At 39.9% G+C, this 26,824-nt stretch overlaps 1 protein-coding gene across 1 annotated transcript in view; it reads right to left on the reverse strand.

Moving 5' to 3' along the window:
* Positions 1-402: 402 nt before the first annotated feature.
* The window catches only part of LRRC27 (leucine rich repeat containing 27), a 66,379-nt gene continuing 39,957 nt past the window's right edge, over positions 403-26,824 (reverse strand). Inside the window, exons 9-11 of the mRNA XM_038410214.2 lie at positions 16,287-16,438; positions 10,196-10,322; positions 403-6,005 (exon numbers count right to left, since the gene is read on the reverse strand). Of these exons, the coding sequence (XP_038266142.1) occupies positions 5,865-6,005; positions 10,196-10,322; positions 16,287-16,438 (420 nt within the window). The 3' untranslated portion in view covers positions 403-5,864. The remainder of the gene's footprint in view (positions 6,006-10,195; positions 10,323-16,286; positions 16,439-26,824) is intronic.

A 26,824-nucleotide genomic window follows, 5' to 3' on the forward strand; every position in this document is an offset into this window, starting at 1 on the left:
GTACGTTACATAAGGCCTGGGCTATAAACTGAATGTTGAAGATGAGAGAAATCTTGACTAACCAACTACAAAGTTACTGAATGAGGCACGGTCCGGTGTAAAAATAGCATGTGATCATATAATTAAAGATTGCATCATAATGCATATGTACAAGGGGGCTGAATTAACCTTGCACAGAGAACTTTAAATCTGGCATTTCCTAACTTTTGAATATTTTACTTTGCAACCTTAACATTCTTTTAACAGTTTTTCCAGATGTAATTATAATTATATTTGTTAAGAGACAGAAAATCTGAAACTTATATAGAAATTACAATGGAAATACCACAGGTAAGATTAAATACGGTTAAAAAAAAAGAAGAAGAAGAGAATTTTAATGAATGGATCAGAGCTTGTTTTATGCACAGTCATAAAAGACCTTGAAAGTGAAAGTGTAGTGTAGTCTGGTTCCTTAAGTACTTATTTATCTTTATGAGAGCAGTGAGGGATGCTGGAACAATTTGTATTGTGGGGGTGCTGAGAGCCATTGAACCAAACTGTAAATCCTGTATATGAAGGAACCACTTCAATCCAGGGGGTGCGACAGCATCCCTAGTTCCAGCACTTATGTCAGAGGTGCTACTTCTGTTCTGCCATATCCCCAGAAATCAGTATTTTTCAATTTGTAGGAATGAATTACAAGTCAAAAATGGTTATTAGTGCACCAAACTGCATCTCTGCTAACCATCATCACTGCCTGAACTGACCACTCTTTGCTGCCCGTACAAAGACAGAACATGATTCATTTTTGTGCTAGCACATCTTTCCCACAATCCCTCTTGGAGATTTGGTACTCCTGAAAAGGGAATAAGAGAATATGAATTCACTTCAACACTTCTGTTTAAGCAGAAAATGTCAGAGAAGATACAAATAGAACCCACACAGTAATAAATAATCTCATTTATATTTGTTCAAAATCAAATGAAAAACACTGCTGAGTCTCTACCTCCCATTAATCAGAGTTATTGATCCAGAACAGAATCATGCAAGACAAACCTCTCTGATAACTTTTAAAGCCTTTTAAGCTGCACATCACATACAAGGCAAGAACGCCTAAAGTCCACCTACACTAGTCCACCTGCAAATGTAGGAAATAGATCATGTGAGATACGTCATTTTGCACCTAATTTGTGATCCTGGCTCAGTGCTTCAAAGAAGGGGGAGGGGAAACAACCAAACAAAAGACAAAGCTAGGTTCCTTTCTTAAAAGTGCCCTAAAGAGAAGCTTTTTTTCCCTAATTCAAATTTGTCAATCACTCTAACTCTGTACAATCTACTAGTAATCAGTGCTATAGGGTTTTACAAATTGAAAGAATAATAGAAACATTTGTTTATCCTCACCACACCCTGTGGTAGATAAGTACAGATATCTCCATTTACAGAGAGAAGTGGCTGCAAAGTAACACATAGCAAGTTGATGACAGAGCCAGAATTAGACTCTGGACTTCCTCACTCCCATGATGGCTTGCATCTGCATGTTGGATATGAGCAAGAACTTCTCAAAAGGCAGTTCACCCCCCACATTTGGTGTTAATCAAACTCTAAACTCGCATAATTCTGTTATTTTCAATTCTATATTTACCTTACATTTTTCTAAATTTTGAAAAGTACCCATTGAAGTAAGACTTGTCTGAACTATTGATCACCCTTTACAAATACTGGATTACTTTTAATAAGCTCATACTAGTTTTATTCAAGATCACATTTGGACCTAATCTACACAGTTGAAAGTATGCTAATAATAAAGTTTCTTTGAAGGCAATGAGAACTTTGCTTCACTGAGGACTGCAGAATAGGGCTCCGACTATTCACTTTTTAAAGATTAAGGGCGGTTTCATATAGAGACTTGCCCAAATAAAGTAGCAAAAGTTTACCTTCACTGCTCAAGGTGCTGTACCTGATTCTTCTCTGTTAATTTAAATGGCAAAAATTAAAATTGAAAAAAATGGCATTGACCTGGTACTTTAGTGTGGAAACCACTTTATGTGCTAACCATAGTACCTAGAGGACAGTTTATAGATTTCAGACAATCAGCCTTGACTTTCCTGTTGATCTTCAGAACCTTGAAAATACATTGAGAGCAATGTGAAAACACAAAAAAGAATATTGGCACTATCAAGGACAGAGAAATCCAGAATGAGCTGCAGAAGGAAAACAACCTTCTGAAATATCATTGAAAGCAAGATGTTCCACATTCACTGGAAGTCTACAAGTCTACAAGACTTGATATTTACATAATTCCTGGTACAATAAAAGTAAGAGACTATAAATTAAACAATGCTGATGTTATCTCACTGATATTTGATGCAGAGAAAACATAAGGTTCAAGTATCAAGATATTTTATTTTTTTGTTCCCTTTTCATAAAATCCAAGCTTTAAAACAATGATAAAAAAACACTCTCTACTTTCAGTTCCACTCATGTACATTCAAAGCAACTCTATGGACCTTATTTACACTGAATCTATATCAATGCAACTGACAGTAGATTGAGTGACATTTCTATTAAAAAGATGGACAAACAAGAGGCAAAGTTGGCCCATAATGTTCGTGCAAAGTAAGACTGTGCAGAGTGGAAAGAGGGCACAGGGGGTTTCCCCCGTTTGCACATACGTCTGTAGGGGCCACACATAGTGTGGCAGGGGAGTGCTAGGCAGTGGCCAGTGTCACAACGGGTGCTAGCATCTTCAGAGAAGGCAGGGAAAGGCAGAATGATGGTGAGCTGTGGCCTTTTCCCACCTTTGCACCAGCCAAAATAGTGACTGGGTGCAGAGGCAAGTGTATGCTACACTGAGCAAAACAGCTTACAATGCAGATTTTACAACAACAGTAAACAAGCCACTTAAATAATCTGGCCAGACCCAAAATCTTATACATCTTTACACACTAATGCAATTTATTTAGGCAATATAATTTAGGATTACAGTATGAACTATAAGTGTATTTAGAAGAACAAATTATTTTAATAATAGTCTTGAATTTAAAAATAACTAGTGCTCAGGTAAAAATAATTTTGTTGACTTTATATGATCACTTTATATTTAAGTGATTAGTATACACGTGCTTTGTATTTTCTCTTCAATGTTAGCGTTTTTAACGGCTAAATGTACATTGCTACACATTTAGTATATATGGAAACAGTGAACAGAATGATTAAACAGCATTTTACAGTGTTAGCAGTCACACACAAAGATGGGCCAAATTGCAATCTCATTTCCAACAGTGCCAATCCAGAGACATTCCGTTGAAACTAAGCCCTGGTCTACACTGCGGGGAGATCCATCTAAGTTACGCAACTTCAGCTACGTGAATAACGTAGCTGAAGTCAACGTACTTAGACCTATTCACCGCAGTGTCTTCACTACGGTGAGTTGACTGCTGTCGCTCCCTCGTCGACTCTGCCTGTGCCTCTCAAGAGTCGACGGGAGAGCGCTTGGGGGTCGATTTATCACATCTAGATGAGATGCGATAAATCGACCTCCACTGGATCGATTGCTGCCCGCCGACCCAGCAGGTAGTGTAGACATACCTTAAGGGAGTTACTCCGGACTATACACTTGTGTGAGAGCAGAACTTGACTCAGTAGGTATTGAATCCTTATTATTAATCAGTATTTGACTCCAAAATATGAACATGTAAAACTGTATGTATCCAGGAGCAGATTAAGACATGATCAAACTCGGCCACATATTCTGAAGAACCAGCAATACCAGCCACTCTCTGTCCTCTCCATCCTCTTCCTCGAAAAAAAAATTCCTTTACAGGACACCCCACAGGTTTGCACCTCATTTTCCCCACAGGAACCCCTCCTCCCACCAACCACGAATTCAACTCTAGCACTGCTTCCTGCCACCAGAGAGCTGTTTCATGACCCTGATTTTGTGCCCCAGTAGCAGGCCATATTTCAATCAAACTGTAATCACAGACATTTGGAGTTCAGGTAAATTTTAAATTTACACCCTCAAGCTGGAGAAAGGTGAAAAACCCCAGAGAGGCATGGAGTGCAGCAGAAAGACAAATGACTCTAGAAACAAGGAGAGGAGGCTGAGAGGGGAGAAGCCAAAGACCAGACAGGGAGGGAAGACTTGTATTTCAATATATAAAATGAAATAACAGACATAATGTTCAGAAATTATCCACTGTTTCCTTCTGGGGCTCTCGTGATATTAAAGGGTCATTAGCACCATTTTAAATACTAAAGTCTTTTACATTTAGGAGACTCCTGGGCATTAGTACAATAAATAATGGGGATTTTGCTTTGAAAAGAAAGGCAGAAGGTCTTCATACACTATTGCATTACTCCAGTTTTACATCTAGGTAACTCCACAGATTTCAATGGAGTAACACTCCTATACAATTGGTGTCACACTGTGGTGATTCAGGCTCAAATGTTTTATTTTTACCTTTTCTCTTTCTCTCCTTTGGAAGGCCCCACTTTCTGGCTGCAGCCTGATATTGAAGGGATTAGATTTCAGAGGATGACAGCTCTGAAGGCATTTAGCAGCAGCCTGAGATAATCTGTCACTTGCTTCCCCTTCACCAGCTGGGTGATCCAGATCCTGACAAAGCAAGGGAGCTACTTAGAGGAATTTGCTGGTGTACTACAGACACAACTGCTGGGAGACTGGGGAAGGAATTGATTGATAATAGATCCCTTCAAAAGGACTGACTCCAGCCCTATTCCCTTTTTCCTCTTCTCCCTACAGATGGCTTGTTTGGTTGTCCCTTGTCCTCCCCATCCCAATCAGTATCCCACCTATCTCCCATATAGGGGTGCTCTTCTCCCCCACTCTTGCTATGCTCTTGGCTTCCTGCTCAGCTGCTTTCTATTCCTGGCTACAATGGTTTTTTAGAAGTCCTTCCTCCAGTCCTTTCCTGTCTCCTCTCCACTCATTCAAATGGGGGTGGGGGGGGGGGAGGTTACTAGCTATAGCAGAATATTCCCAACACTTCTCCTTCTCCTGTTTTCTTCAGTGGTTCCCTTGCCTTGCCAACATCTGGATCTCCCTCCTGGACTGGAGGGCAGCAGGCAGCACATTCCCTCCAGCTGCAGCTGATCACTTTTGGAGCTGTTAGCTCCCACTGTCTCCAAACAGGATCCAAGCCCTACATCATTGTGCTGGAGACAGAAAGTGATGCCACCTAGGGGAAAGAAAGTTGAAAATAAAATACTTAAATATTTTATTCATTGAAGAAAAATAAACAAACAATCATATTTCTAGTGCCCAGGATCTTCCTGCATTTGAAAAGTATCCTTAGATAGCAGAGCCACACTATAACAATTACTAATGTTGTGGCTATGACACCAGAATCCCCTGATGCAACTGCAGCCTTAAGATATAGTGCATAGCTGGGGATACATTATTCTTTAAATTATTAATTGATATAGCACTATAGGTGGTCATGGTGTTTTAACTTAATAAACATACAAATAAAAAAAGTTTCTTGCCCCAAATAACGTACAATGTAAAGGATACATTCTGCAATTCCCACCTAGGCAAAACTTCAACTGAAGCATATTTCAATAGGCGGTTTGCTTGAGTAAAAATTGCAGAATGGGATCTTAAGAAGGTCAGAAAGAAACAGTAAAAGAAACACAATATAACACCAAAAACACTTTATAATCGTGTAACTATAAATCTACTGAAATTATGTTGGTTGAATGGGCAAGATAGAATGATTAATTATCATTCTAATTTAAAACTTTGTTAAACACAATCAACAAGAATAGGTAATAAAAGGAGCACTTATAAAGCCTACTGAAAAGAAGCTTTCCAATACAGATGGATATTGTAAGACAAATGTTCTTGAAAGAATTTCAGACAATTAAAATTTTATGGTAGAAAAGATATTATGAGGCTGCATTCTTGGTGAATCAGGAACAGGCTCGCCTGTGAAGGCAGTAAACCGATACTCCTGCTGAAGTTCTTGTTTTACTTGTGCTAGCTCAGCCTGAAGCTTTTCAGCCTATGATAAAAAATGAAATAAAATAACCAGAACAAGTTTTTAAAAAGTCTAATTTATCTGAATAATATTATATATTTAACCGAAGAAGGAATTGCATAGATTTATCGGGCCAGTTTTTCAGCAGTGTATCTAAACATTTTCCATTTGTGTGCATGCAAAACTGCATACACACATCCATGCATTTACACTTCGCAGGTAGAACACCTGTGTATACAATTTAAAAATGGCTTGTGTGCCAATGTTAAGAGTTTGCAACCACAAAAGTCAAACATGGATTTGCAGATGTTAATTCTAATATTTAAGTATGTGCTTGCATTAGACAAGTTCAAACGAGCGCACACAGGTTTTTGCACCTGCGAAGTGTGGGTGCAAGTATGTGCATAGGCAATTTTACATGCACACCCCAACACTACAAAAAGAAGGATTCTGGGTGGACTCCTCCTGAAGGTCAAAATAACAGACTGGACTTCTACACAGAGTGCTTCCGCCGACGTGCACGGGCTGAAATTGTGGAAAAGCAGCTTGCCCCATAACCTCAGCCGTGCAGAACACAATGCCATCCACAGCCTCGGAAACAACTCTGACATCATAATCAAAAAGGCTGACAAAGGAGGTGCTGTCATCATCATGAATAGGTCGGAATATGAACAAGAGGCTACTAGGCAGCTCTCCAACACCACTTTCTACAAGCCATTACCCTCTGATCCCACTGAGGGTTACCAAAAGAAACTACAGCATTTGCTCAAGAAACTCCCTGAAAAAGCACAAGAACAAATCCGCACAGACACACGCTTGGAACCCCGACCTGGGATATTCTATCTGCTACCCAAGATCCATAAACCTGGAAATCCTGGACGCCCCATCATCTCAGGCATTGGCACCCTGACAGCAGGATTGTCTGGCTATGAAGACTCCCTCCTCAGGCCCTACGCTAGCAACACTCCCAGCTATTTTCGAGACACCACTGACTTCCTGAGGAAACTACAATCCATCGGTGATCTTCCTAAAAACACCATCCTAGCCACTATGGATGTAGAAGCCCTCTACACCAACATTCCACACAAAGATGGACTACAAGCCGTCAGGAACAGTATCCCCGATAATGTCACGGCTAACCTGCTGGCTGAACATTATGACTTTGTCCTCACTTAGAACAACGCTTCCTCAGCTCTCGTCCCCTAATGCCCCTACTCTACTTGCGCTACATTGATGACATCTTCATCATCTGGACCCATGGAAATTACTTGACCTTGAGGAATTCCACCATGATTTCAACAATTTCTATCCCACTATCAACCTCAGTCTGGACCAGTCCACACAAGAGATCCACTTCCTGGACACTACGGTGCTAATACGCGATGGTCACATAAACACCACCCTATATCGGAAACCTACTGACTGCTATTCCTACCTACATGCCTCTAGCTTTCATCCAGATCACACCACACGATCCATTGTCTACAGCCAAGCTCTACGATATAACCGCATTTGCTCCAATCCCTCAGACAGAGACAAACACCTACAAGATCTCTATCATGCATTCCTACAACTACAATACCCACCTGCTGAAGTGAAGAAACAGATTGACAGAGCCAAAAGAGTACCCAGAAGTCACCTACTACAGGACAGGCCCAACAAAGAAAATAACAGAACGCCACTAGCCATCACCTTCAGCCCCCAACTAAAACCTCTCCAACGCATCATCAAGGATCTACAACCTATCCTGAAGGACGACCCATCACTCTCACAGATCTTGGGGGACAGGCCAGTCCTTGCTTACAGACAGCTCCCCAATCTGAAGCAAATACTCACCAGCAACCACACATCACACAACAGAACCACCAGCCCAGGAACCTATCCTTGCAACAAAGCCCGTTGCCAACTCTGTCCACATATCTATTCAGGGGACAGCATCAGAGGGCCTAATCACATCAGCCACACTATCAGAGGCTCGTTCACCTGCGCATCTACCAATGTGATATATGCCATCATGTGCCAGCAATGCCCCTCTGCCATGTATATTGGTCAAACTGGACAGTCTCTACGTAAAAGAATGAATGGACACAAATCAGACGTCAAGAATTATAACATTGATAAACCAGTTGGAGAACACTTCAATCTCTCTGGTCACTCGATTACAGACCTAAGCGTGGCTATCCTTCAACAAAAAAGCTTCAAAAACAGACTCCAACGAGAGACTGCTGAATTGGAATTAATTTGCAAACTGGATACAATTAACTTAGGCTTGAATAGAGACTGGGAATGGATGAGTCATTACACAAAGTAAAACTATTTCCCCATGTTATTTCTCCCCCCCCCCACCCCATCCTACCCCCCACTGTTCCTCAGATATTCTTGTTAACTGCTGGAAATAGCCTACCTTGCTTGTCACCATGAAAGGTTTTCCTCCTTTCCCCCCCTGCTGCTGGTGATGGCTTATCTTAAGTGATCACTCTCCTTACAGTGTGTATGATAAACCCATTGTTTCATGTTCTCTGTGTGTGTATATTAATCTCCCCTCTGTTTTTTCCACCAAATGCATCCGATGAAGTGAGCTGTAGCTCACGAAAGCTTATGCTCTAATAAATTTGTTAGTCTCTAAGGTGCCACAAGTACTCCTTTTCTTTTAGTGTATATGATAAAACCCATTGTTTCATGTTCTCTGTGTGTGTATATAAATCTCCCCACTGTATTTTCCACCGAATGCATCCGATGAAGTGAGCTGTAGCTCACAAAAGCTTATGCTCAAACAAATTTGTTAGTCTCTAAGGTGCCACAAGTACTCCTTTTCTTTTTTGCGAATACAGACTAACACGGCTGCTACTCTGAAACCAATAGAGGCTATGGCTGAAAATCAGGCCTATGATGGTATGCATGATTCCTGTTAACAATAAATGTTATTTCTAGGTATTTTAATCCTCACACTGATACATACATTTACTCCTTTGCCAGTATAAGAAAAAGCAGGATTCATATTCCTACATATACATTATTCTTTAAATTGTAATAAATCCTGAATTTTGAAGGAAATTCATGGTAGATGTTATAAATCTTCATAAAGTTTTACATTCTTTAAAGATAGTACTTTAATTTTTTATAACATTTTCTTCCCTTTTGCTGTTAAGCACATCTTGAATTTTGTAAAGTGTAATGAAATGGATGGTTTTAATATGCCAGTGTAATACATTTGTAGGTTTCACAAATTCTTAGGCCTGGTCTACATTTGGGGGTGGAGGGCGGGGGAGGGAGATACAATAAATCGACCCCTGCTGGATCGATCGCTCCGGACGTAAGTGTAGACATGCTCTTAGACTCTCATCTTGCAAAGAATTATGCACTCACTTAATCTATAAAATTTATAGTGAAGTACATGCACAAATCTTTGCAGGATTGGGACCTTGGCAGTCTATTCCAAAATAGTCTTTTAAAAAATCTTATAAAAATCTTTAAAAATTTAAACTAAATATATATAGAAACTTGGAAAATGAACTATTTGATTTAAATCAGCATATAGCAATCCCTCACAGAAATGAACAAACAGACAATCTGGGTTTGCCTAGCCTGCAGTTGCAGAATCAGTCACTGGTTAAAGAATTGATTTGGAACTGCTGGATTTTACTGAATACAGAAAACAAATTAAAAAATACAATAGTCTAAATGAAAAATAGAGGCCTATTTTATCATGAAGCATCTCATTCTGATTTTGGCTAAAATGTGATATTACCTAACCAATCAGGCCACTTATTTAGATGTCTAAATATGGACTTCTTAGTCCTTATTTTAACTGTAGGTTCCCATTTCTGAAAATTTTGGATTTCATCTTTATAGCTACATGATAATCATAGAGCAACTTGCACAGCACATGGTAGCTCTTATAATATCAAAATGTCTACATCACTTGTAGTTGCATTCACCTTTTACCATCTATTATGTCTTTCTTGGACTCTTTCCTCTATCTTGTTCAAGATTTTAGCTTCAATCTTAATGAAACTGCAACTTTCTATACACAATCATTGAATTATGCAATAATAATCTTGATGTAAAGTAACCAAAGTCAAATGTGAAATTAGTATTTTTATACAAAGCGTTTGGTGCCTGAGAATTTGATCAAATTCATGAAAAATCAAATTAAACCAATGACTGAATTAAGTGGAGGGCACTGTATGTCAAAGGGAAGCTATGACACTTACAATTTCAAACTCTTGTTTTGCTCTCTGCATTTCCTCTTGGGGTGTCCCTTTTGACTTTTTTCTTCTTTCTTTCATCATTTGTGTATGTTGCTTGATGCGTTGTTCCAATTCTTTTTCTCTGAAGGGTCTGAACAAACAGGATAAAAATAGATTGGAAGTGCAAAGGTTCAATTAATATAAAAGAACCAGAAAACTAGTTTTAAACCTTTGCTGCATATAAACATAATCCAGGGGAACAAAAACAAAAGTTCAGTTCTCTTTGCATTGGTTAATACAGAGTTGTGCGAATGCATTATGTTATACTCTTCAATTACAGGTTTCAGAGTAGCAGCCGTGTTAGTCTGTATTCAGAAAAAGAAAAGGAGTACTTGTGGCACTTTAGAGACTAACAAATTTATTTGAGCATAAGTTTTCGTGAGCTTTTTCGTGATGCATCCGATGAAGTGAGCTGTAGCTCACGAAAGCTTATGCTCAACTAAATTTGTTCGTCTCTAAGGTGCCACAAGTACTCCTTTTCTTTCTACAATTACATAATCACATATCATTTTATTCCATAGGGCCCCAGCTCATTCAGCATACAGGATGGATGGTGCTCTGAGGACGAATCAGGGTTATGTAGGCTGTTGTCTGCAAAAGCCCTGTCTCCTTTGTTGCAGAAGTTGGAAAGCATGCAGTGAAGGAGGCAAGGGATTGCAGGAATAGAAAGGGTCGTTTCATAGTTCAAGCAGTTGAATGCTGCTCTAGAGAAATGAATTTGCGTCTGCCATAGAGTTCCTATGTAATGCTGGTCAAGTCACTTAAACCAAAACTTTTGAAAGCTGGCCTATAATTTTGTGTTTGTCATTTTCTGGGTGCCCAGCTTGAGGCCTTGGGGTCTGATTGGCTAAGCACTGACAGCTGCAACTGAAGTCATAAGGAGCTGTGCTTTGAACGTGTAAAGTGCTATGAAATGCTAAGTACTCTGAAAATTCAGGCTGTAGGTGCCTCAGATTGGACTCTCAAAATTAGTGGGCATTTTGATTTTAATCTCTCTGTGGCTCAGTTTTCTATCTGTTAAATGGAACTAATAACAACACTTCACCACACAATGGTGTTGAGAAAGCAAATTCATTACGGGTTTGTGAAGCACTGAAATACTATAGTGATGAGCACCGAATAACAGCCCATGAGGAAATTAATAATTCTATCTTCAGAGCAGGGTTTGAATAGTGTGCAGTAGATAAGACATGGGACCACGCTCTGAACAACGAGGATAAAACAAACTATTAATTAGATCATCATTTAGTGAGCACTATCCATTCTGTGCACAAAATGAGGGAGGGGTTACGTGGGGTAAAAAAATGTGTGATTATGTAGTTGAAGGCTGTCATAATGCATATACAAAAGAGGGACAATTAAAGTTGCGCAGGCAACATTAATTCTGCCATTTCCTAATTTTTGAGTGCTTGACTTTGCAATGCAGTTTTTGGTGTGTAAGTATATATAATAAACATTAGTTTGAAGAACTTTTAAATAAAGATAAAAGAACTGAAGGCTTTAGAACTCTGAGGACCTTAATGCTATAGGAGCTTAGTTTCATAGCACACTTTTAAAATGACACTGGTTTCATTGTTTTATTGTTTCTTTGTTTTATTATATAGGAGCATTAGAATATATGTGTATGTGGCTCAACCCCCTACTGGGAGTAAATTACCATTTCATTCGATGCTGCTGCAAGAGAGGGCAGATTAAACGGCCTGAACACAAGGGCCTGAGTGCCCAGGGTAGAGTGGTGAATAACAGGAAAAATTGTAAAAAGAAAAGGAGTACTTGTGGCACCTTAGAGACTAACAAATTTATTAGAGCATAAGCTTTCGAGAGCTACAGCTCACTTCATTGGATGCATTTGGTGGAAAAAACAGAGGGGAGATTGATATACACACACAGAGAACATGAAACAATGGGTTTATCATACACACTGTAAGGAGAGGTTTCAGAGTAGCAGCCGTGTTAGTCTGTATTCGCAAAAAAAAAAGCAGTACTTGTGGCACCTTAGAGACTAACAAATTTATTAAAGCATAAGCTTTCGTGAGCTACAGCTCACTTCATCGGATGCGTTTGGTGGAAAAAAAGCAAGGTAGGCTATTTCCAGCAGTTAACAAGAATATCTGAGGAACAGTGGGGGGTGGGGTGGGGTGGGGGGAGAAATAACATGGGGAAATAGTTTTACTTTGTGTAATGACTCATCCATTCCCAGTCTCTATTCAAGCCTAAATTAATTGTATCCAGTTTGCAAATTAATTCCAATTCAACAGTCTCTCATTGGAGTCTGTTTTTGAAGCTTTTTTGTTGAAGGATAGCCACGCTTTGGTCTGTAATCGAGTGACCAGAGAGATTGAAGTGTTCTCCAACTGGTTTTTCAATGTTATAATTCTTGACATCTGATTTGTGTCCATTCATTCTTTTATGTAGAGACTGTCCAGTTTGACCAATGTATATGGCAGAGGGGCATTGGTGATTCATTGGTGATCTTCCTAAAAACACCATCCTAGCCACTATGGATGTAGAAGCCCTCTACACCAACATTCCCCACAAAGATGGGCTACAAGCCGTCAGGAACAGTATCCCCGATAATGTTACGGCTAACCTGGTGGCTGAACTTTGAGACTTTGTCCTCACCCATAACTATTTCACATTTGGGGACAATGTATACCTTCAAGTCAGCGGCACTGCGATGGGTACCCGCATGGCCCCACAGTATGCCAACATTTTTAAGGCTGACTTAGAACAACGCTTCCTCAGCTCTCGTCTCCTAATGCCTCTACTCTACTTGCGCTACATTGATGACATCTTCATCATCTGGACCCATGGAAATTACTTGACCTTGAGGAATTCCACCATGATTTCAACTATTTCCATCCCACCATCAACCTCAGCCTGGACCAGTCCACATAAGATATCCACTTCCTGGACACTACGGTGCTAATAAGCGATGGTCACATAAACACCACCCTATATCGGAAACCTACTGACCGCTATTCCTACCTACATGCCTCTAGCTTTCATCCAGATCATACCACACGATCCATTGTCTACAGCCAAGCTCTACGATATAACCGCATTTGCTCCAACCCCTCAGACAGAGACAAACACCTACAAGATCTCTATCATGCATTCCTACAACTACAATACCCACCTGCTGAAGTGAAGAAACAGATTGACAGAGCCAGAAGAGTACCCAGAAGTCACCTACTACAGGACAGGCCCAACAAAGAAAATAACAGAACGCCACTAGCCATCACCTTCAGCCCCCAACTAAAACCTCTCCAACGCATCATCAAGGATCTACAACCTATCCTGAAGGACGACCCATCACTCTCATATATCTTGGGAGACAGGCCAGTCCTTGCTTACCGACAGCCCCCCAATCTGAAGCAAATACTCACCAGCAACCACATACCACACAACAGAACAACCAGCCCAGGAACCTATCCTTGCAACAAAGCCCGTTGCCAACGCTGTCCACATATCTATTCAGGGGACACCATCATAGGGCCTAATCACATCAGCCACACTATCAGAGACTCGTTCATCTGCGCATCTACCAATGTGATATATGCCATCATGTGCCAGCAATGCCCCTCTGCCATGTACATTGGTCAAACTGGACAGTCTCTACGTAAAAGAATGAATGGACACAAATCAGATGTCAAGAATTATAACAACATTGAAAAACCAGTTGGAGAACACTTCAATCTCTCTGGTCACTCGATTACAGACCTAAGCGTGGCTATCCTTCAACAAAAAAGCTTCAAAAACAGACTCCAACGAGAGACTGCTGAATTGGAATTAATTTGCAAACTGGATACAATTAATTTAGGCTTGAATAGAGACTGGGAATGGATGAGTCATTACACAAAGTAAAACTATTTCCCCATGTTATTTCTCCCCCCCACCCCACCCCCCACTGTTCCTCAGATATTCTTTTCAGAATATCAGCCGTGTTAGTCTGTATTCGCAAAAAGAAAAGGAGTACTTGTGGCACCTTAGAGACTAACAAATTTATTAGAGCATAAGCTTTCGTGAGCTACAGCTCACTTCATCGGATGCATTTGGTGGAAAAAAAAACAAAACAAAACTTTTTTTTTCCACGAAATGCATCCGATGAAGTGAGCTGTAGCTCACGAAAGCTTATGCTCTAATAAATTTGTTAGTCTCTAAGGTGCCACAAGTACTCCTTTTCTTTTTGCGAATACAGACTAACACGGCTGCTACTCTGAAACCTGTCATTATGCAAGGAGAAACTGTATCTTCTTGAAGGCTTCCAGTAGTGAGGGAGGGAACTGAGAAGAAACACCCATGTTCCCAAAACATATGTATGTGAAGACGGGCTGTGAAGAAAGAGCAGAAGTAGCTGGCCTGAAAGGCAGAAGTGCAGGAGAGCAGTAGTAGGCAGGGCAGAGCAGCAAGCAAGTGAAGTTTAATGAAACAATGCAGGAGGAATGCTAAAGAAACATTGGAAGCTGCTACTGCACTCTGACCAATCTGAGCAGTTGAGCAATGAACAGCATGCACAGACTGCATTGCAGATCTAAAGTATTGCCCACAACTGCCAAAGAAAAGCCTGAATGTGAGAGGAATATTACAATTCAGTCCCACAGAAGGAAAATAATTATTTACAAAGACCTGTAAAAGATTAATACCAATAGCATACAATACAAGAATAGGATTTAAATATTAATAATTATTGAGTAAACCTATTTGTGGTAGTTTTCCTTAGTTTCTCCACTCCTTACACTTGATTGAATGAACAGATGGGCCAGGCTGTAACTGTAGTAACTATAACCATATCTTTTCCTCATTACTCCAGGGTACAGCACAGTGTACTTGTAATTAAGACTGGCAACAATAGTTCTTGATTTAGGTCAATCTGTTCAGTAGTTTTCCCCTGGAATAGTATCTATCAGTAAGAATGGCAAACTGTCCATTAGTCATAATATAGTTGCACATTTCAGGCCAGTTAATCTCATATTTCACTGCATACCAGAAGTTTATAGACTAACTGCTAAATGTACAAACCTGGAGTGCACCAGCATGCTTTCTATTTAAAAAATTGATGCAAATAAAATAAAAGTCAATAAAATAAAATCACCTGAAGTTTTTCCAAAACTGGAACCTGATTTTTTTTAGATTAAAAAAAATGACTTACCTTTGGGATTTGTTCTCATTCTCACACTCTTCAATGGCTTGGGGCTAGACTAGAACTAGAAAGTTCTGTTACTCCCATAAGAAGTCTGTGTTTTTAAGAGATTTTCCAGTCTGATTTACACACCAAAGTAATTCAGATAAACATGCAAACTTTTATCCCAGTTTAACCTTTTGAGAGTTGGCTATCAATTAGTTGGGATCCTTTCAGCCCAGATGACAAGAACCACTTACATTCAATCCCTGCCCAGTTCTCTGGCCCACATTCATTGCCTTAACATGTACAAAGATAGGTGCATAAAGCTTGGTCTACACTAGGAACTAATGTTGATATAACTATGTTGCTCAGGGGTGTGGATTTTCCACGACCTAGTTATACCAACCTAAACCCCTGAGTAGACAGTGCTATGTTAACAGGAGGCTTTCTCCAGTGATCCTCACTACCGCATCTTGGGGAGGTGGAGTACCTACAGTGACTGGAGAAGCTCTCCCGTTGGTATAGGTGGTGTCTTCACTAAGTGCTAGAGCAGCACAGCTGCACCAGTGCGCTTGTGCTGCTGCAGCACTGTAAGTATACACAAGCCCTTAGTACAATATCATTATTATTATGACCACATGCTATTGCAGTTGCACTATACACAAATGATTCTGAAATGGATGCAGCTCAGATGCAGATCCAGTCTTGAAGAGAGAATAACTGTTCTTTTCATGAACCATTTTTAGCCGTTAAGAACTAGATTTTATTTTTTACTAGGCGAGTTTATTTTGTTCTATAAAGATGAGGGATGTTTCTGTTATGTGGAACAGCAAAGCAATCTATTTATATCTTCACACTCATAAAACAGAAGGATGCCCCCACAGTGTTTTCTAAGAACAAATTTTAAGGTTTATGGTATTTGTTACTAACCTTGCAGCTTCAGCATTTCTTATAGAATTTACTTTCAACATTCTTCTCACATGTTCATTTTTTTCAGGCATGCGTTTCTTTAGGTTTTCACATCCTTCTCTTGTGTTGTGATAATTGATGTTATCAGTAGCATATGGTGCACTTTTTGATATCTATAAAAAATGCATCATAATATGGGACGGGCGCATTTAATGGAAAGGCAACATCAGTTAAAAACTATTTTAGTACTGAGATTAAGCGTCTGTGGAAAGCTATTTTTTTTAAATCATGCCTAGTGATCACCACTGCAAAATGTTTTTAAAATGGGTAAACATTTTTTGTTGAGTGGTTGGTGGTTATTTGAGACACCAGAAATGCAACAAAGTCATTCCTACAAATAATATGCTTGATAGGGAGGGTTTCTCTAACAATCCTTAGGACTGATTTAATATTGTGGAGACATTTTCCATATTTTTAACTTCTCTTTTAATTTATTATGAAAATTATTCCATTACTACAAGAGGAGGATTATCTACAGTGTTCAGTGCACCAAGAATCAAGACTGTGAGAAGAAAGGTTTGGTTTAAACAACATCTCTTACGGATTATTTTGTCTATGATAAGGAAATTAAATAATTGCATGGAAGATTTTCAAAGACATAAAAGCTTTACAACTCCCATTGTAAAGCAATTTCATGATACAACCAAGTCCCATATGTGCACTGAAAATCTTCCTCTACATGTAGAGTATACAGTGTACATATATCCATAAAAGAAAGCTCTTTCAGTCTCTAAAAATAAAGGAAAGTTACTTACCATGTATAGTAACTAGAGTTCTTTGAGATGTATTGTCCCCATGCAAATTCCACTGCTAGTGCGCAGGTGCCTTATGTGCTAGAGATCTGAGTTATTTTGGCTAGCAGCACCTATAGGGTGTGCATACACTCTTTATCCTCTATGAAGGCATTCAGTTCCTTCTCACTGTAGCATCTCTTATAATAGGACTTTTGGAAGAGGGGATGGAAGGGCAGGTTGTGGAACGTGCATATGGAGAACATATCTCAAAGAACTACAGTTACTGCACACAGTAAGGCCATATTTACACTAGCACTTATGTCGGCAAAACTTTTGTCGCTCAGAGGTGTGGAAAAAAAACACAATGACCAACGCATGATGGCAGCCATTTCCATTAATTTGGCAGCCATATTTGCGGTACCAGTGCTGCTTGGAGACTCATTCTGGCTATGAACTGGCCCTCATTAACTAGTGACACAAAGTCCTCATAAGTGTTGTGGGAAAAGTTGTTGACAAAGGGAAGCAGCCTCGTATGTATGCAAAAGTCATATCCAGCTAATATGGCCTGATAACTGGCTATACAGAATTGTAGGCTTGCTGAGGAATAGGCTTTCCAGCCAAATAAATCTGGGCTCTTTGGCTCTTTTTCCTGTGGTATGGATCTGAATTGTTTTGCCTTTTCATTTTCTGCTGTGACCACAAGGGAGGATGAGATAGGATGCATGTAAAAGAATTTTGCACCCATAGAAGGCACTTGATATTTCTTGTCTAGATGTCTGTGGGATGTAGGTGGTGCCAAAGCAGGTGTCTGCCACAAAATTCTGGCTGGATGTATAATGTCCTCAATAACTGGGAGGCCATCTTCCCTACCGCGGAGCCTTGAAATATGTCTATCAGTTTATATGTCCGCTCTTCCACTGCCTCAACAGGGATTTGGAGGATCTTGGCCATCCTTTTAATGGGTCTTATAGTTGTTCATTTATGGGGCCAATCCCTCCTCCTCTACTTGTAGTTGTGTAAGTACTGGAAAAGGGTGGTGGGGCATCTGAATGTGTGGTGCTCTGTAGGCGGCAGCTTCCTGGTGGCATGGTTGCTCTCTGGGGCTGAAGTTGCTCTGAGATGACCAGGGTCCCCAGCAAGGCCACATGGGCATTGGTGGGTAAGACCCTGGTGGAGCCTGGATTTTGCTGGTCCCAATATCTTTCCTGTGAGGTGTGTCTGAATCCTCTATAAGCAGGCGACAGTTTGGTAAGTATGTTGTGGGGTGGAATTTCTCATCCTCCAGTTCTGAAAATGATTTTGAGGAGAATGCATAGCTCAGGTCCATGATGGTGCTGTGGCCTTCAGAGTGTTAGGGGACTAATGGTGCCACACTACTAGATAGAGTCGGGGCTGACTGTAGTGCAGAAATCAACAACAAGGAATATTGTGATTCTTGGTGAATCTGCAGGTCCATTGATGCCAAGCATGGCAGTGTGGATGGCTGCATGGGAACCAGGTTTTGTCAAGGCGGTGTAGGAATCTCTGCAACAGTGACAGTGCACTGTCCTGACTGGCTTGGTTCCAGAAGAGTTGGTGCGGGGCCACTGAGGTAGACTGTGTTGGGGTTAGTGCCATTCTTTTTCCCAAGGTTCCAGTTTCAAGTACCAAATGCTTTGGGGCTGTATGGTTAGAACAGGCTCAAGGCTGAGCATCAGTGGGAAACATTCTGAACAGCAAAATCTGTGTTCAGTGCGATAGGGAGGTTTTCCTATTAGAGGACGCCTTGGTAGGTGACCTGCCTCTCAGACTTCTAGCTCCCTGTGGTCTATCTAGGGATGATGCCATCATTGTAGTTGCAATTTGAGTCAGAGCTCACAAAGGCAAAGAGCCCACACTCTGACTCAAGAGGTCCCTGTACATGGGGGTCTAGTGAGCCCAGTTCAGAAGCAGGGCTCATTGACTTGGTCATTAGGAAGACCTGAAGGTGGACGGCTCTGTCCTTTCTAGCTCAGTAGCTGAAGGACTTGCAGATCACACCTTTACTGGGAATGTGCGATTCTCCTAGACAATAGAGGCATTTTGAGTTTCTGTTCGCCTCTGGGATGCTCCCTTACATGAGAGGCAGTGTTTAAACCCAGACAAACCAGATGATGCTATACTGAATGGGCAAGTTCTCACAACTGAAGATTTCAACAGGCAACTAAACTACTAAAAAGACTAACTATACTATAAAACTAACTGTAAAACTATTAGCTAAAGCCATAAGGAGGGGATAGGCTCCATCTCTAACCCATGAGGCAGGAAGAGGAACTGAATGGTAGTGGGCGTGCCTTGTCCTTATATGCCCTTGCAAAGGAGCAAGAAGACTGAAGAGCACATGCACACACTAGGGGTACTGCTGGCCAAAAAGACTCCGACCGCTAATGCACAACATGACTGTGCGCCACCAGTGGAATGTGCATCTGGTCAATTACTCAAAGAAGAAAGTAAGATTATTTCTTCCTTAGATTTGACCTGTATTAAATATAAATATTAATTTCCCACTTAAAATTAATCCAGGCTACAGATAAACCTCGTAAAGCAAATCATGAACGGAACTTTTTTTTTTTAAATGTAATCTGTTCATAAAGAGAGAAACAAACTTTTAGGGTGAAATCCTGGCTCCACTTCAGTCAGAGGCAAAACTCCCACTGCCTTCAGTCAGGCCAGAATTTCACTCCTTATTCTCTTAACATCACTGATGATATACAAACATTTTTCAAATATTGCTTTTTTGAAAAAATGTATGTGAATTTAAGATTTATGAAGGTGGTATCTTGTCCGAATAGGAGACTGATGTACTCTTTGGTTTCATAACAGGTACAAAACAAGCAGTTGTAGTACAAGCTGTCTCACACAAAGTCATATTCCTCAAATCATGATTTGGAGTGTTCATATTTCACTAAGGAAGCACCCCTTCTTTTCTATTTTAGACAAGTGATACTCAGATAGAGGCTCAAGAGCTGCAAGCATCTCTTTAATATGTCTCCCGCAGTTCTTTGCAGTACATGATATTAAAACACTGTGTGAATTAGTTATTAACCAATCAGGATACTTTTACTATGTTCCTAACCAACTGCAGTTGATAAAATAATACCTGGTCAGTCATTTTGCTGTGAGAATAATATATACAGATATAAAGAGATATACGTATATAAAAATAGTAAATGAAACTATGAATTCACACTACTGTGGCTCTTTTGGATAATGTTGATTGCTAATTGGGCTCCTGAACCACTGAGGTGTGAGTATTACTGTTTTAGAGGTTCATGGTGAAATTCTGGTCCCACTGAAGTCAATAGGAACTTTTGCCATTGACTTCAATGGGGCCAAACTCCTCTTGACTTCAGCGGGACCCAGATTTCACCACAAGGGCTAGATTCACAAGGGGGATTTACACTCTTACCTGCCAACATTTAGACACCACTAGGATTCACAAAACAACAACTCAGCTGCCTCCTAACCATGTACTGTAGGTGCCTAAATTCATAGGCACCTAAGTTTCTACCGGTAAAGTCCCCATGACACCTATATATCTGCCGGTGGGCATACATACAGCTGCTTAAATTCTGATTTTGCCAAGCTGCTCAGTGCCTAAGCCCCAGTGGGAGTCACAAAGTAGGTGCTTCCCCCACCTAGCTCACCTATGGCCCTCATCCATTAGCATGCCTACCCACACAAAAGACAGCAAAGTGGTGGTGCTGCCCCTTCCAATCCACTAGTCAGAGCATTTCTCCCCAGGATGTGGGAGACCCAAGTTCAAATCCCCACTTTGCCTGAGTAAAAGTAGGGACTTGAACTTGAATCTCCCACTTCCACAGAAGTGTCCTAACCACTGGTCTATGGGCTTGTCTACATTACCCGCAGGCTCGACGGGCAGCCATCGATACACCAGGGGTCGATTTATCACATCTAGTCTAGATGCAATAAATCAACTGTTGAGTGCTCTCCCGTTGACTCCGGTACTTCAATGGAGCGAGAGTCACAGGCGGAGTCGACGGGGGAGAGTCAGCCGTTGACTCACCGCAGTGAAGACACCGCGGTGAGTAGATCTAAGTATGTCGACTTCAGCTACGTTATTCATGTAGCTGAAGTTGCGTAACTTAGATTGACCCCCACCCCCCCAGTGTATACCAGGCCTTAGGAGCATATTGTAGGGTGGATTTCAGAGTAGCAGCTGTGTTAGTCTGTATCCGCAAAAAGAACAGGAGTACTTGTGGCACCTTAGAGACTAACAATTTTATTAGAGCATAAGCTTTCGTGGGCTACAGCCCACTTCATCAGATGCATAGAATGGAACATATAGTAAGAAGATATATATATATACAGAGAAGGTGGAAGTCTCCATACAAACTGTAAGAGGCTAATTAATTAAGATGAGCTATTATCAGCAAGAGAAAAAAACTTTTATAGTGATAATCAAAATGGCCCATTTAGAGAGTTGACAAGAAGGTGTGAAGATACTTAACATAGGGAAATAGATTCAATATGTGTAATGACCCAGCCACTCCCAATCTCTATTCAAACCCAAGTTAATGGTATCTAGTCTGCATATTATGGTATCTAGTCCATTTATTCTTTTGCATAGAGACTGTCCGGTTTGGCCAATGTACACGTACAGTCTCTACGCAAAACAATAAATGGACACAAATCTGACATCAGGAATCATAACATTCAAAAACCGGTAGAAGAACACTTCAACCTCTCTGGCCACTCAGTAAAAGATTTAAGGGTGGCAATTTTGCAACAGAAAAGTTTCAAAAACAGACTCCAATGAGAAACTGCTGAGCTTGAATTTATATGCAAACTAGATACCATTAACTTGGGTTTCTTATTGTAGGGTGGGTCTTTCTCAATCTCTCCTGCTGAAGCTCTTCTACTTTCTATAAAATACTTAAAGTAGTCATTGGGACAGAGAGCAAGTAAGAATGATTTCATAGCCCAGTGGTTAGATTTTTTTTGAGAAGGGCACCTAAGTCAGTTCAGCCCTAATGCTAGAACATAGTTCACATCTGTGAATCCCAAACAGAGATAAGTGCCTCCCTCTAGCCTGAAATTAGGGACCCAGCTCCCTTTTGAAGGGTAGGGCTTAGGCCACACCCTCCTCCTTGGTATTTCCTACTGTGTATTGTAGATGGCTTTTAACTCAGCATGCTGCCTTCTGTGATTCCCCTTTTTAGAGACCTAAGTCTCCCTATGCATTGTATAGGGAGCCTGGCACCTAACTCAGAGTTGTGAATTTCACTAGGTGGCGGGGCACCCAAAAGTTATGTGTTGCAACACTGAGTGTGTGGCAACAAGGCCCCGTTGTAAATCTAGCCCTAAATGCTTGTAACTAGTACACTGATCCTAATGATTTTTTGTATATGATGTTAGAGAGAGCAAGTCTGTTTAAAAAAAAAAAAAAAGGAAAAAATATGGTACCAATGCTGGGAAATAGTTAAGAACTTACATCTCCGATAACATTTAACCCAGATAAGTAATAATGTTAGTACATGTTCCTCATGTAAAATCCTCTCCAGAGAAAAATACACACTACTTCTGGAATATGCAAGTTGCCCAAAGAGAGTGTTTGTTGGTTGCACAGAAAGTGCAGAATGCAAAAGTTCTGCCCACTCAAAAAAAGTAAGAAAAAAAAAAAGTTTGTCCCAAGGTGTTGTAGAGAGCAGAGCTCATGTAAATGAGCTTCCAGCTTCCCTTGCACTGCAGCTCTTTGTCTTTGTTCCAGCTTTCTGTCTGCTGGGGCCACACAGCTTGTGGTACCTTCTGCAGCCAAATAACTGCAGTAAAAATATGACATGGGAGGTGACAGGGAGAGTACTTGGTTACTGTTATGTGGAAATTGAAAAAGTTGCATGGGAAATGCTGTCTCCCCCACTAAAATCTGGATATGCCTCTTCGCATTGACTTCCTTCCCAATGTCTATGGGAGCACGTCAACCTCCTCTCTCCCTGCCTCAACTGACTGTATTACTCATTGAGCTAGGAAAGAATTTGCCCCTGCATTAGGGTAACAGGGAATGCACGGATATGGTCAGTGAGCCCTCCAAAATTATTTGAATTATCCCGACTGGCATATAGGAAAGGGCAACCTTGGTGGTAGCATAATGTAAAAACTGGCATTACAAAATCTTCCAAGGGAGAAGTAACCACTAGAGAGAGTACAGCTTCAGAGGCACACAGAAAGTTCATGGGTCAGCATCTAGAAGCTATTTTGAACTAGCTAGAGAGCCTTTACTCATATCTATGAATATCTATATGACACAGTGACTTAGAGAATAACCTTCAAATATGACATTAGCTTACACTTTTTAAAAAGTCCTTGCCCCTTATAAAGCAAACAGATAATATAAAATAAATTCCATCAACTTGTAAGTAATTGCTTTAAAGAACAAAATCAGTGACATTCAGAGTGAAGGTCTGAGATAAAACCAGATTTATTGCAAATATATCTGCTGATGAAGGCCTCTCAGATCATCCAGGCAGTTTCTTTATTTTCATAAAAATGTGTTGTGCAATCAACTTGGTCTGAGCTCATTGCAACCCAGGACTAGAAAATGGCTCCAATTTTAAAAGGTTCTTTTGCATTTTCCAAAGAAAGCAGTTTCTCTATTTTAATCATAGGCATTCTGACAAGGACTAAGTGCTTTAATAACAGAAAAACAAAGTGGGAAATGTTAAACAATCTTTTTGTTGTAAAAGTGAAAGGCTGATAAACATTTTATACATATAATATAAACACATCTGTTTTTGTATTATAACATGTAGGTTTTGACTTGGCTAGATTACAAATATAAATTTAGAAAACTAGTAAGCCATCCTTTAATACTATATTTCCAGAAAAGATCCACTGCAGCTACATGATTCTGCTCATCCATTTCACTAAGCTTACTGTGGCTAAAATCATGGCACCATACTTGAAATTTAATATAGCTCAAGCATAGATTTTTCTCTCTCTAAAATTAAGGGTTGGGTTCTGCTTCTTGCTCTTTTAAATTTTTGTTGCATTTAGTTAAGCCATAGCATTTACAGATAAAAACCATTAAAGTCCAAACTTTAAAAACTGGAAGTACCAACTTTAACTCTGCCACTGTATCCCTACCCACACTATAACCTGGGCCAGGAGACCTTTGCCAATGAACAGAGGAAAGTTAAGTCTGTCCAACAGCAGGCTACTGAGTGTCTGATGATAGAGCTCATTCCCCCCTACCCCCCACTCTTTCAGTCTATATTGATGAAAGGAGGCTCTCTTCTATATATTTAGTATGTCAGGATAGATCCTGATGTCCCTGGGAATCAACCCTTGTGATGAAAGGAGCGCCCAAATCTGTGAGGAGACAGTACACAGTTGATTGCTGATGGCCAAATACTTGCTGCTAATGCAAGATACAGAACCCAGCCCAACTATGCAGAAGAGCAGGAGGTGCATGTGATGCATCTCAAACCCCTTACGGTTTTTTCACATGAAATGGTAACTGACCTGAGGGATGAGAGAGGCAGAAGGAATCTGGCGGTTGCATTTCTAGTGGTGCAAAGATGCTGCTAAGCAAGGTCTCTGTGCTTGCTGACTCCCATTCCCCTCCCCTTTCCCAGGTAGAAATAAGCCTACATATATATTGATACTGCAGTCATTAGATGTAAAGTGGACGAGAGCCGTGTGAATAACCGATTTTTTGGTTTGCTGGCAATTCTGAAAAAAAAGTTGCAACCAACATTTTTCAAAATTTTCAGCAAATCAAAAATTCAAATTTGTTTTTGGTTTGGATCAAACAAAATGTTTTAACAAAATCAAAACATTTGAATTTGACCGCTTCTAAACTTCAGGTCTTTTAAGTAAAATTACAGGAAATTTCAAAACCAAGTCACTTCAAAATGAAAAATCAAAATGGTTTATTTAAAATTTGTCAAAATGTTTTGATTTTTTCTGTTTTGTTTTTTCCCCAGACAAACAATTTCATGAAACCAACTTGAATTGCTGAATCTGCATTTTTTGCTGAAAAACATTCAGACAAAAAATTTCACTGAGCTCTAGAGCAGACAGACTGAAGTTGGATTTTTTAGAATGCATTAGGTGGTTTGGATTTTTTAAACTCTTGGAAAGACCGTGAATCACATAGGCAGTGAATTTTCAATATATTAAAATGATTTTTTTTTTGATTTCCTAGCCCCTAGTGGGATGGATGATACAATTCTGTACTATATGAACTGTTTTATGATGGGGAAATTTCTTAAAACATTCTAACCATAATTAAAACCATTTGGAGCCATAGCGCAGTCCAGCAGGTTTTAAAATCAGCTTAGTAAAAAACAGTTCAGAATGCCTAGAGTATGGTGTTTTTACTATTTGTTATTGCTGTTTTAAAAATCTATAACATTTCATTAATGTTATTTTAAAGGGATGAATATTTTATATATTTTCAACTTTAACTCTAGCTTCAAGTTTTCTATTTGAGTATATTTTTAATTTTTATTAAAGTTAAAAATATATTTGCTTATGCTCATATTAGTCAAGAAGAGTGAAATAAATTTTTGCTTGTAACTTCAGTATAACTTGTATTTAGTTAGTAGTGCTCATAAGAATGCCATACGTGTATGCGAGAGACAAAGCGCATAAGAGTTACAACACCCACGACTGTACTAGTAGAATTTACAGCTATCAGAAAGCTGCAAAAATGTAGGCTATGGCTACACTACAGCTTATGTTGGCATAATTTATGTCATTCAGTGGTGTGAATAACCCCCCTCCCCCCCCCTCAGCAACATAAGTAGTTACAGCAACATACGTGCTGGACAGCCCCATGTTGGTGGGAGAGCTTCTCCTGCTGACCTAGCTACTGCTGCTCATGGGGTAGTTAAGATGATGGGAAAAAGCTTTCTCCCACCGGCTTAGAGCGACTACATTAAAGAGTTTACAGCTGCACTTAGTTCCCAGCAGCAGAATTGTATCTGAGATCTCAAAGAAGTTATAAATTTCACCAGCATAACCAGTAGAGCTTATTACTGCCGCAGTCCCATTTTCAGATTCACTAAAAGTTAAAAGCTGCATAAACCCAATCCAGGGGACTCATGGAAATTACAAGTAGAGCTGATCAAAAAGTTGTCATTTTTCACTGAAAAAAGTTTAATTGACAAATGACATTTAATCAAAATGAAAATGATCAGTTTTTATGAAGATTTCTGATTCCAGGAAGGAATGTCTGGTGAGGGTGAGACACACATATACACACATCCCTGACTCATCCAGGATAGCCAACAACTTGGCAGTCATGGCACTCAATAGGTATGTGGAAGGCCCAGGTTCAAGTTACTGCTCCAAATCATAAAGAGTAGGGATTGGTGTCTGTCTCTTTCTCTTTCTCTGGAAAAAAATTTAAAATCTCATTTTCATTTCACATCAGAATTACAACAAATTTTGAAATCTTAAATCTTTTGTGAAAAGAAATTTTTGTTTTCCAGCCAGCCATACTTACATGCTTTGCTGGCATTATGCTCATGAAGCTTATGATTTTCCAGCAAAGCTCAGCATTTAAAAAGACACAAAAATATTTCACATGTTGAGAACTAGAGATGGTCAAGTTATTTATTCTGATCAGTTTATTTGGTGACTTTGGCTTACTTTCTGTTCGTCAATTGTCTGTTAACAGATTATTATGCATTTGCTAATCACCTGACAATTTGTCAGTTTTTGCTGGTCGTGACTGACCCCCTTGACAAGACTCATCCTGTGGTCCTTGCAAAAGCTCAT

This window comes from Dermochelys coriacea, chromosome 7, assembly GCF_009764565.3.
Source record: "Dermochelys coriacea isolate rDerCor1 chromosome 7, rDerCor1.pri.v4, whole genome shotgun sequence".
In the NCBI taxonomy this organism is placed as follows: Eukaryota; Metazoa; Chordata; order Testudines; family Dermochelyidae; genus Dermochelys; species Dermochelys coriacea.